Below are 13,349 nucleotides of genomic sequence, written 5' to 3'. Positions count from 1 at the left end.
CCCTTTGTGGAATTTGGGTATTTTCTTCTCTAACACTCTGCTGTACATGTACAAGCATTAGATGGGCTATCTACTGGATACATCAACAGATAACATGCTAGTAAGTTCAGTGGAGGGGTGCTTCAGTCAGTTAAGTGGCTACAGCTCTCATACAGCCCATAGGCTATCAGTAGGTACTGGTTTTAGTCAAGTATAGCATAACTGGGGGAATAGCCTGCCTACCTGCCGACACATTTTGTAATGCAATTTCTCACAATAAAGGATCCAATCCTTTATTAGGGAATACTCTGAAATGACTGAGGTCCTTATCAATACATCAGCAGCATTTTTATTCACTTTTTTACTCAGGCTTTGAAAAGGTGTATGGCCCTTTAAGATAACTCTGCTCACAGCGGTCAACTCAGAAACAGCAGTTGGGGTGGCAACAGAGGGGAGCTTCAGAGGTTTTTTTTGTTTTGTTTTTTTAAATTGTTTAAACTGTTTTACTCGATTTTACTTTTAAACACCCGTTTGGGCCTACTGTGGGCCTGGGTATGTCTGGCGATTAGCTCTGTCCTCTCCCTTTGGCTCCCTTTTCTCTTGCTATCTGCTTATGTCTCAGGGCAGATTAGGAGTTTTATAAACTGATAACTTGTCTGAATTTTTGTATTGTCCCTGCCTGCAAAAAACAAAAACAAAAACAGTTTTCTGAGGGGAGCGAGTACCTGCACAAGAGCTACTGAGGGGGGGGGTAGGAGCGCAGTTTAACTTAAAATCGCTTGTAGTGAAGCTTTCACGGTTTTCTCTCATTGCCTGTTTTTATTTAACCCTGTGTCTGAGGTGTATTAGAAAGTGGCTATAGTAGTAGACCTTTTTGCTACTCATATGTTTAACATTGTTATAGCTGAACAGATTTGTTATTTTTATGGAGTCTTACATGTCTGTTCCCTCTATGATAAATTTAATAGATATTAGATCTACAGAAAATACCTCTGTGCAGTACTTCTATATACATTGCAAAACTGTTCCAATCTGTAAGGGTAACCAGCTATGTTACTACCCAACATTGAACATGCAAATCAGCCATATGCCATTATCCCTGCAAAGGGTCTCTGTCCTGCTCTAGTGCATATTTCAAGAGCAACTTATGATCTAAAATCAATATGAATAAAGCAGTGGCAGTATATTTGGCTGTTAACTTTAATCCTTATTACATGTAATAATATATGCAATATAGTTTCTGTTCTGAAAGAACACACTAATTACAAGTCCTGTACTGGCTAATTACATTTATTTTTTTGTATGCAAGATAGATTCTGTGTTTGCAGAACATACTAATTTAAGGATTTTGGACAACGTTCCTATATGTATATAGTTACACATTACATGTACACAAGCACCTTATACATGTAGATACTATTTGACAATACATGTCGTCTCAGGTGCACCAATATCTTTCCATTTACTTGATGCATGATTGTATAACTTCTGTATAATAATTTATACCATATAGTCTCTATATGTATGTGCCTTTCTGACAGAACACTAGACGGTAATACAATGTGCACATCTGTGTTTTAAATTATTACCTGCATGAACAGTGTGCTTATTAGGTACAGCAATGTCCACAAGGTTATAAAATGCATCCCTGCTCTTTATTTCGACAAGCAGCCTTCAACTTATATTAGAGCTCATGTGTATTTATGTGATGAGCTGTGTTAGTCTGTATAGATTCTGCATATAACCGTATGAGAGCAGATTCCTTTTATTTTGCTTTACTATATATTATGCCTTCCCTGTCAAATGGATATGAAAACTTGCATGTGCAACTTACAAACAATGGTATTATATATGCACAACCTGAGGTTTCCATAGATTTATGTCACAGTACATAAGACGTGCAACTATATTTGTCTGGGGTCACCATTCAAGTGTATGCTTAGTGTTATTCTATAGAAACGGTAAGTTTTCATAGATGTACTACAGTTTAGTTTGTAACAGAACAGACTAATTACATGTAGCATATTACTTAATTGCACCTTAGTGTGCACTGTACTTTTTGTAGACACAGCAAATACTTACCATTAACCTTATTTGCCAAGACAAATATTTTATTTTCCATAAAATAAAATTCTGTATAAAACAGAACGTCATTTACATTTTCTTTGGTAATTACAATTATCTTTATTGCAGCATAAATTCTGTATTTTCAGAACATGTTAATCATATGTTCCTTTTTATCTGCATTGTAAAGTTTATAAACAGAACATGCTAATTATATTTACTTATATGTACCTTATTATATACAGTTTAGATCTGTATTGATTAAACATGCTGATTATTTGTACCTTAATGAAATGCTCTTTGTTGTATGCCCTGGAGATTCTGTATACTTAAGCTTCTTAGCTGTACCTTATTTGCTATCCAGGTATTCTTTAGCATAGTATTGATTCTTTATAAACAGAGCATAATAATGACATCTCTTTGTAGGGAATATAGATTTGTCTTGACAGACCGTACTAGTCACATGTACTTTATCTGCTAATTGCATATTCTTTTTATCTGCATTATAGATTGTGTATAAATAGAACATGCTAATTATATGTTCTCTCTTTATTAGTTAAATATATGTCCCATTGTCCCTTATTGTATGCTTACTTTCTGTATAGGCAGAACATGCTAATTTCATGTACTTTATTTGCTAAATACACTGTATCTTTAAAAGGACATAAAACAAGTTGGGATAAAGACAAAATATAATATGTACTTTAATTACTGTACCTGCAAATACATACGGCAGTGCCTCACCATTAACCCTTTTTATTTTTAAAGTTTCCGAACTGAAAGCTCCAACTCCCACATACATTTCCTTCTATGGCTGCATCTATATCTATTGTTGCTTTGGTAGCATGCAAAAGTGCATAGGGATTATCTGCTGGAAAATGCCTAGAAGCTATGAACTCAGTTGAAATACAATGCCTGTGTGTCTAAACACTGATTTGGGGGGGGGGGGGGGGGGTATGTAAGTATTTTTGTTTACTTTGGAAAATTTTAAAATACTTACCAGCAATTTAAAAAAAAAAAGTTATACAAATAATTTATACTTAATTAGCCCTTTTAGGATATGCACAGATCTCAACGTGTTTTATGGCACTTTAATGTACACTGTATGTTGATAATATATGTATAATGTATGTCGGCAAGCATATTAATCACCATTTGCATACATATAAACTGATGCATATATTAAAGATTTGTTTTTCTAAAATGTATCCTATAACATGTACATCTGTACACAATACATACAACTCACACATGTAGCAAGGACTGCAAAGGTGTAGGTAGTAGGCAACTGTATGCAGACTAGGTCTGTTTTAACCCAGTATTGTAAACAAAGGGTTAAAATTTGAACATAGTTGTGAGTGCTGTTTTTCTCTCACTTTTAAGCTAGTCCTTTACAATACAGCTGAGTGCTGACTAGGAGTTTGAACTCCTCGAGGCAAAGTTTCCAATTATCTTCATAGAGCACCAAGTCTCCAGTCATAGCTCCTCCTAAAGAAAGAAATAATTATGGACAGACTTGCAGTCACATTATTCTAAATCTGTTTTGAGTAGAGCAGATTCAATGTTCTCCTACAGATGTTATCTTTCTAGTAGTGTAGAATTGGGAAGTGGATTAATCAGCAGTCCTCTGTTCTCCCAGGGGGAATAGTCTTTCAGGGATTTGCCAGCTATATTCAGATGTTTATCCACTTGAATGGACCTTCCAGGTACTGTGCCAGATCCAGGGACTTAAAGGACCAGTCAACACTGCAGGTTCTAATTATAAATGTATTCCTTATGAAAGATTATATACTTCCAACTTTACCTGAGCCATTCTATTGATATAATCACCTAAAACTAACGTTTTTCATTTTTTGCCGTTTTCCCTGTCCTCCTAAGTCATGTGGGTACGATCTCCAAATGAAAAATGCATATACGTATATGCATTTTTCATTCACTGCGCAGCCGCAAGTGGTGACGTCACCGGCACATCGGCATCGCGCTTCTTTGGTGGAGCAGTGCACATAAAAGGATGTGCACTGTCCACCGAAGTAGAAGAGCACCTGCGTGCCAAGAGAAAACACAGTGTCTGCCTGTGTGCTTGTCAATGTGGCAGGTATGTTGGAACGTATTTTGGGGCACTTTTCACTCCATAAAATAACAGTTTGAAATGAATGGTAAAGTTTAAAATATAATATATATATATATATATATATATATATATATATATATATATATATATATATATATATATATATATATATATATATATATATATATATACATATACACACACACACACACACACATATACATATACACAATGACTCCCAAGTTTACAGTGACTATGAACTATTTTATAGGAACTGTTTACATTCCCTATTACTGAGGCTGAGAATTCACCATCACTTCTTTGGTTTTATATGAAAATGATTTTCCACAGTCAGTATTTTACGAATGTCTGTAAAGCAATACAAAACAAAACGAGTTGGTAGTTTTTTCCCTTTCTATGTTACGCAATCATTTTTTGGGGGAGCGACAGAAAATCTCTCATACTGTAGTTGCATATTCATAAACGTCTGCTTTTGAAAGACTGTCAGCTTAAGTACAACAAATACGTTTTGTGTAATATTTTTGTTTGTAAAAAATGCTGGAAAACCAGATAAGCCTTAAATAAATAAATGAATTAGAAAATATTATTATTATAGGAGCAGCTAAATTCTCTAATGCTGACTACAAGAGTAAGGTGGCATAATGACATTGATTCATGATAATAAAGAAATACAGAGATATGCAAATATAGAGAAATAAAACAGACATCTAAAGAGATGCACGTCTGAGGAGGGAGTCACGTGCAAGGGGGGGTCACGTGCACACTCCGGGGGCTCACGTGCACACAATGGTGAAAAAAAATGCAAATAGACTAATCTTGGACTGGAAGATAAAATTTGTCAATCACAGTGAGTCCATCCTCCTCTAGGCATGGGAGGTGGACAAGCCTCAGAACAATTGGTAAAACAGACAGGAGAAAAGTAAGTTTTATAATAATTTTACTATCTAAGTTTTTATTTGAATGCTCATATACATTATAAACTTCATCCTTTAATGTGGCTGTATATTTATTTTGGTTTTGTATTTTGTGCTGTGTTGACTGGTCCTTTAAAGGCACAACTGATATGATGCCTTAGAAAGCCATGGGATTTCTTGTCTAACTCATGTTTTTCTTTCATTTGCTTCAGTAATCTTGGACCAGATTAGGGACCTGGTATACAGACCTGGTTCAGATAGCCAGTTGCCACATTAATTTATTCACATTATGTTGCGTCTCAGGCATGAGACACTGCATTTCAAGACAGCAGTTCTGGGGTAAATACCTGAGTAGGCTGTAAAATCTCTCTAATATTAAGGGCATAAAGATTGAACGCCTAATTCTGAGACAGTTTTTTTTTGGGTTATGTCTCTCTCTCTGAAACAAGGAAACCAGTTTCCCAAAGTTTCCCTCTAGACCGTTAAATGTATTCCTTCAAGCTACGAAGGATTGCAAAATTGAAAAATGGCCTCGTCCTTAAGGGGTTAAACATACAAGATTAGCTTTGTTTACAAAAACAAGACGCCAGATGAACATAACTCCCAAAATAGGTATAAAAGTTACATAAACCTAGTATTGAATGTTATTTGTGCATAGTCAAAAAAAAAAAAAAAAAAAAAACTTCTACTGCATGAAGAGTGTCAAATTAAAAGGGATAGGAAAGTCAAAATTAAACTTGCATGATTCAGATAGAGCATGTCATTTTAAGACACTTTTAAATTCACTTCTTTTTTCAAATGTGCTTTGTTCTCTTAGTATCCCTTAATAAATGAATATGCACATATACACTAGTGGGAGCTGCTGCTAATTGGTGCCTGCACACATTTGTCTCTTGTGATTGGCTAAATAGATATTTCCAGCTTCCTGTCAGTAGTGCAATGCGGTCCCTTCATCAATGGATAACTAAAGAATGAAGAAAATTTGATAATAGAATTAGAAAGTTGTTTAAAAACTGTATGTTTCTATCTGAATCATAAAATAAATTTTTGGGGTTTACTATCCCTTTAATGACACAATTAGACCCAGCGATAAAGAGCTTCAAATATAGCTCTATACACTATGATCTTTCTCATGCCAACTTTCACAGCAGTGTTTTGTTCTCTGCGGTTTTATTCACGAATTTATGCAATCATCATTTCATTCACAACTGTGTGTAGCAGGGAACTGTCAAGCATCAAAGTAACTCACCTGGAGCGCTCTCCTGTGAAGCACTAAGAATATATATTCTCTCATCAACCCAATTATAGCTTCATTAATTGGAGGGTATTGTATGCTGGTCTGGAGGCAACATGTGAGTGAGCAACTTTGTGGGTTTAAAGTCTTAAAGGACATTAAGCGAACGGTGCTCAGTGGACTTTTAACATATCAGTAGTTAAAAAAAAAATGCTCAAATATATTTACAATTTAGCAAAGCCAACATTAAAGCCTTGAAAGAAACTAAATACCTGTCCAGTGGGCAAAGGCTGATCGAGCATTTCCACATCAGGATGCTGAGGAAGGTTGTACAGTCTGCAAAGGTCACAAATCAACCGCTTCAGCTGCTGCAGGAGCTACAAATAAAAGAAGGTTCATAAGTAAAGTTTTCCCAACACATGACTAACATTCCCTTACAGTATTTTCTATACAAAAAGCGGAGGCTGTTAAATCAACTAATAGGGAGTAATGTGGGGCTTAGCGTTCAGGAAAAGCATGCATCGTCTGGATAAACTATTAGCTCATGTAATTTTTTTTCTGGGCTATCAATGCCCTAATCAAAAGATGATCTCTAGGGGTGTGGGGGGGAAAGGTACTTGTCCATAAAACAATAGTACTAACCCAATCAACTTGCACCAATAATGTTTATATTATTTTTATTTATTTTTTTAAAAGTGTGTGTGTGTGTGTGTTTCCGAACAGCCAGGCAAAAACCTGACAAGTGACAGAATAGAAAGAAAAGGCAATTTTGTTTGAAGATTAAAAACCAAAACAAAAAATCCATAAAAGTGTTTACAGATTAAGAATTGATTCAAGTGTTTATATATCATAAAATACATTTTTATTAAAATTGGATATATAGATATACATACAAGCTCTCAACATTGACCTCAAAATTACCGGGACAGCAAATAGAGCTGATAAACTATTAAAAGATATCCAACATGACAGGATATTTTCAAACTCCAGAAACAAAATGTGTGCTTTTTTTTGAAAGCTGAAAGAGCTAGTGAGCAAAATGTTTTTTATATGGTTGTATTTGTGTATATGTATGACTGCAGTACAGATAAACAATCTACAATTAAAATGGTGAAATAGTTTTAACCGCTTAAAGGGACACTGTACCCAAATTTTTTCTTTCATAATTCAGATTGAGCATGAAATTTTAAGCAACTTTCTAATTTACTCCTATTATCAATTTTTCTTTGTTCTCTTGCTATCTTTATTTGAAATGCAAGAATGTAAGTTTAGATGCCGGCCCATTTTTGGTGAACAACCTGGGTTGTCCTTGCTGATTGGTGGATAAATTCATCCACCAATAAAAAAAGTGCTGTCCAGAGTACTAAAACAAAAAAAAGCTTAGATGCCTTCTTTTTCAACTAATGATACCAAGAGAACAAAGAAAAATTGATATTAGGAGTAAATTAGAAAGTTGCTTAAAATTGCATGCTCTTTCTGAATTACAAAAGAAAAAATTTGGGTACAGTGTCCCTTTAAGAACTGTGTTTCTTTCTGCCACAATCTTGCCACTGTTAGTTGTATGGGAGGGCCAGGAGGGAGGATAGGGACCGCTACACTGCAGAAAAATGTCCAGGAAGAGTGGGAGAGGAAGTGACCTTGAAAAAGATCACTTGGAAAGGGGGGGGGGGGGGGGGTCGGGGTCACAACAATACAGATAATTTTTTTTTTTTTTTTTTTTAAAGTAAATAAAACAAAATGTGTAAGAAAAAAAAACTGGGTACTGGCAGACAGTACTTTAGATGACGGGCACTAGTTAGAGGGGGAGGGATCAGGGAGGTGGGAAGGTAATGGGGTACATCCTACACAATGCAGGAATGTACCGAAGATGGTGACCAGTAGAGGTGACGGAAGGAAGAAAGATCAGGGGGTGGGAGGATAATCTCTCCACTAAAGCTAAATGTAACCCTAAAAGCTATGTAACTAACCCCTTAAAAGGGACAGTATACACCAATTATTTATCTGCATGTAATAGACACTACTATAAAGAATAATATGCACAGATTTTTACTTAGAATCACCCAATTTAGCACTGTTGATAAGGTTAGAATGAAACACCCACTGAAAGGTGCTGAGAGCAGACCCTCCCCTGCATTTGAATAGATTCATTACACAAGCAGAAGCAATGTGAAGTCCAAAAAAAAAAAAAAAAAAAGGCTCAATTTCTGTTTAAATGGAGTGATGGCAAAAATACTAAAACTTTGGTCTTTTGAGCAAGTTTTAGTCTGAAATGCCTTAAAGTGAAGGTAAACTTTGATGAATGAGCCCGTTTTTTAAAAATACTATTAAAAACAGGGGCACTTTCATTCATCAAAGTTTACAAAGCAGCCGTTTTGATTAAAAACTTACCTCTCTTCTTTGCACAGCCAGAGCAGCTTCCCCCACACGGAGATCCTCTCTTCACACATCTTCAATGACTAATCCAGCTTCCTCCAATCACAGCATGGCCTCAGGCAATGACTACCCTGGGGGGAAGCGGTGATTGGGGGAAGCTGGATTAGTCATTGATGACGTGTGAAGAGAGGATCTCCGGGTGGGGAAAGCTGCTCTGGCTGTGCAAAGAGTTAAGTTTTTAATCAAAACGGCTGCTTTGTAAACTTTGATGAATGAAAGTGCCCCTGTTTCTAATAGTATTTTTAAAAAAAACAGGCTCATTCATCAAAGTTTACCTTCACTTTAAGGGGTTAAATAAACTAAAAGTGTCAATTTACAAGGTAAAAACAGACTACCTAAAATTAATCTTGAAATTGCCACAGATTTAAAAAAAGCTTTCAGCTTTTTGATGTTTTAAAAAGAGAAAATTCCTTCTTACCAGAATTTAAAAAAAGTGACAAATGAGCTCCTGCACTGCACTTGGCAAAATCGCAGAGAGGCACACTGCAGAGTCAAATAACTAGTTTCCCCTCCAGACTAACTGGAGTGGGGGGGGGAAATGACATCACTCACCAATGTGTTACTTTTCTTTATATCCTCCAAGCGCTCCAAAACAGAAGTCAGATTTGGGTCATCTGATTCCACAAACCATATTGGTGCAGAGGTGGGGTAAGATTCCTAGAGAAGCAAAATAATGGGACATTATACACAACTGTGGGGGGAGGGAGAGAGAAAAACAAAACAAAAAAAACACTAGAATCCTTTAAAACTGTACTCATTATTCAATAAAGCAAAAAGGAGCAACACATAGGCAGAGCCTGTGAGCAGCCAGTCTCTCTGTATTGCCCATTAACTGCTTTATTATTGACTGTAGTGTTGGCTATGATGCTTAACCATAATGTGTTGCCTGCTTTTCATGTGGATTTAGAAGCTACATTTAGAGAATTTATTTTTGACAACGGTAATCAAGAAAATCCTATTAAGATACACACATTTTTGTTCTTCAACCTTAAAGGGACGTTAAGACACAAAATGAATGCTAGAATGATGCATTCAAAAAGAATGGTTAGTCTGAGAATAACGTAGATGTATTTTTTAAACTTTCATTAGGGTAACCTATAGGGGGGGGGGGGGAAGACTTCTTTATTGAGAGAATCAGCATCAAAGGGGTGCCATGCAAGAAGAGCACAATTTGGAAATATAACATTCCTTGTGTCATTGACGAAGTTTAAGTTCAGGAACAGACATTTCTAGCCTCACAAATTAACTGAGCAAAATCACACGACTAGTCTTAAGTACAAATAATCATCCTTCTGACTTCATAATGTAAAGCAGCATGCTTGGATTGAACAGGGTTCGTACATAATTACATTTCTACCAGTACAACACTGAAACTCCTTTAGATTGCAAACTCTTCAGATCATAGCTAACAATTTATATTCAAATGAAAAAGTCAGTTTAGCTGCCAAGTTGAAATAAAAAAAATAAATAAATAAAAAGTGCAAACCAATTATGAACACCCCTTACTTTACTGTACGCCCTTATTCAGTTTAAAATCACATCTTGCCCCTTACATTCTGATTTATTCTAGGTTTACTGGATTGGCTTGCTACTCCCTATAACCAGAGGGCATCTATGTTTATTTATTTAAAGTTTGTAAGGCCTTGCATAAATATTTTGTCCCCCAAATGCATGTACAAGAGAATTATAATGAACGAATTTGGGGGAAATAGGTTCGTCATGTAGAAGAATGCTTTAAAAAAAAAAAAAAAAAAAAAAAAAAAAAGTTGAGATACAAACTCTGAGCTATATATATATATATATATATATATATATATATATATATATATATATATATATATATATATATATATCTCAACAACAACAACAACAACATGTTCCAATCCGAAAATAAGCTTTGTTAAATAGACAGTGTACTGTAAAATTGATTTCCCCTTCATGTGTCTAAAATGACTTGTTATAACTGCAAAGAATAAAATGTATGGGAAACTACTCCTTTATATTTATTTTTGTATATGAAAGCCGTTTAGCCTACGTCAATGGGCTGAACTTGCATGGAAAGCATACATCCTTATCTTTTTTCCTGTATACACAATGGTTGCATTCTCGTATCTACGTTTGCCTTACACAAAAGTAAGTGAAAATGTTAGTACAAATATCTTCCACACCCAATTAGGAGTGTAAATTTGTCTGCATCTGCTTGTTGACATAGCTTTAATAAAGACAATACTCATCTACTGAAATTTTCAGTATATGTGGAGATACAAAAGGCAAACAGTTATTTAAAATGATAAAATAAAGGCAAAAAACTACTTCTAAACCATTTAAACTGCTCCAACAGATAAAGTTGATTAAAGGACCAGTCAACACTGTAGATTTGCATAATCAGCAAATGCAAGAGCACTTAGTCTGAACTTCAAATGAGTAGTAGATTTTTTTTTGACAATTTTAAAAAAGTTATGTCTTTTTCCACTCCCCCTGTACCATGTGACAGTCATTAGCCAATCACAAATGCATACACGTACCATGTGACAGCAATCAGCCATTCACAAATGCATACACACTTATTCTGGCACATGCTCAGTAGGAGCTGGTGACTCAAAAAGTTTAAATATAAAAAGACTGCACATTTTGTTAATGAAAGTAAATTGGAAAGTTGTTTAAAATTACATGATGTATCTGAATAATGAAAGTTTAATTTTGATTGAGTGTCCCTTTAATGGGAACAAAGAGGGGAGACAATTTTACAGTACACTCTTTAAAGTATATTAACCAAAAATTTTTTATTTAATGGGCATTTAAAAGGATATTCAAAACAAAATTTAAAAGCACAAGTTAACAATATTGAATAAAAGGCATTTTTGCAATAGCAAAAACGTTTCTAGTAAAAAAACGATTTCATTACAAGGGATAGGAAAGTCAAAATTGAATTTGCATGATTCAGATTAGAGTATGTAATTTTAAAACACTTAAATTCAGCACTATTTGAAAAGTGCTTTGTTCTCTTAGTATCCCTTGTTCAAAAAGAACACACAGATATACACCAGTGGGAGCTTCTGCTAATTGGTGCCTGCACACATTTGTCTCTTGTGATTGGATAATTAGATGTGTTCAGCTAGCTGCCAGTAGTGCAATGTTGTTCCTTCAGCAATGGATATCAAGAGAATGAAGCGAATTTGATAATAGAAGTAAATGGAAAGTTGTTTAAAAGGATGTTCTATCTGAATCATAAAAGAAAATGTTGTGGTTTACTATCCCTTTAAGTAGCTATGCAAATGTCTGCCTGTTGTCTTAGCAATGTTTAAAATGTTAGTGCAAAGCACATCCATTAATGCTCCGAAAACCAGTGCACACGAAAGCTCTTACTGAGACAGTGATAGCTCTTACTAAAGGCGTTTTACATATGCATAGCAGAAATGCTATTTACAAACTAACACACATGGATACCAATCTTATATTTTGTGTCCCTTTAATCCTGAAATTGCCAAATACATTTAAAAGGGACACTAAACCCAAATTTTTTATTTTGTGATTCAGATAGAGCATGACATTTTAAGCAACTTTCTAATTTACTCCTATTATCAAATTTTCTTCATTCTCTTGGTATCTTTATTTGAAATGCAAGAATGTAAGTTTAGATGCCGGCCCATTTTTGGTGAACAACCTGGGTTGTCCTTGCTGATTGGTGGATAAATTCATCTACCAATAAAAAAATTACTGTCCAGATGCTGAACCAAAAAAAAAAAAAAAAGCTTAGATGCCTTTTTTTCAAATAAAGATAGCAAGAGAAGAAAAATTGATAATGAGTAAATTAGAAAGTTGCTAAAAATTGTATGCTCTATCTGAATCACTAAAGAAAAAAATTGGGTTCAGTGTCCCTTTAAGTGTATTGCAAAAATTTTCCTATTCAAAATTGAGATGCACTAATTGTTATTCCAGACAAAGTTGAAATGCAGCTTTAAAGGGCCATAATAGTTTTTTTTTTTTAAATGCATGCTTAAATTTGTTAGTCCATGTAACTAATACTATTGACCCTACAGTATTCCGTGTTTAACCCACATTAAACTTATGGTTCAGATAGAGCATGGTGAATTTCAACTTTTATGATAAAGTGCCCGAGTTAAAAAAAAAAACCCGATTAAAAACAGGGGCCCTTTCATTCATGAAAGTTTACATTGCACCGGATTTTACAAATATTTATCTTCTCCTGAAACACCAGATCGCCGATCCGACACCTGCAGCTCCTCTGTATTTTGTCAATGACAAAACCAGCTTCCTCCAATCACGGCTTCCCCCACTAGGAGCGTTCATCTGTTGAAGCCACGCAGTGATTGGAGGAAGCCGGTTTCGTCATTGCTGTGTTAGTACAGCAGGAAGAAGCATGCGGGGAAGGGTGGAAATCAGCAATCCGGTGTTTCAGGAGAAAAAATGTACTTATATTATCAAATATACTTTGATTTCTTGGTATCCTTTGTTGAAATGCATTCTAACATCCTGGGAACTAGCTAGTAGATTGCATGCTATACACATGCCTCGTCACATAGCTAGATGCTAGCAACAGTGCAATAATAACATGCTCCAACAACTGAAGCATTTTATTTTTGTACTTTTATGCCCTTTAATGTACCCGTGC

General features: G+C 35.1%; 1 protein-coding gene across 1 annotated transcript in view; it reads right to left on the bottom strand.

Moving 5' to 3' along the window:
* The window catches only part of UBE2Q2 (ubiquitin conjugating enzyme E2 Q2), a 54,360-nt gene that overhangs the window by 39,144 nt on the left and 1,867 nt on the right, over window positions 1–13,349 (bottom strand). The window contains exons 2-3 of the mRNA XM_053719293.1: window positions 9,269–9,373; window positions 6,556–6,660 (exon numbers count right to left, since the gene is read on the bottom strand). Of these exons, the coding sequence (XP_053575268.1) occupies window positions 6,556–6,660; window positions 9,269–9,373 (210 nt within the window). The remainder of the gene's footprint in view (window positions 1–6,555; window positions 6,661–9,268; window positions 9,374–13,349) is intronic.

This window comes from Bombina bombina, chromosome 6 (assembly GCF_027579735.1).
Source record: "Bombina bombina isolate aBomBom1 chromosome 6, aBomBom1.pri, whole genome shotgun sequence".
Lineage (NCBI taxonomy): Eukaryota > Metazoa > Chordata > Amphibia > Anura > Bombinatoridae > Bombina > Bombina bombina.
This window is presented reverse-complemented; position numbering and strand designations above follow the sequence as displayed.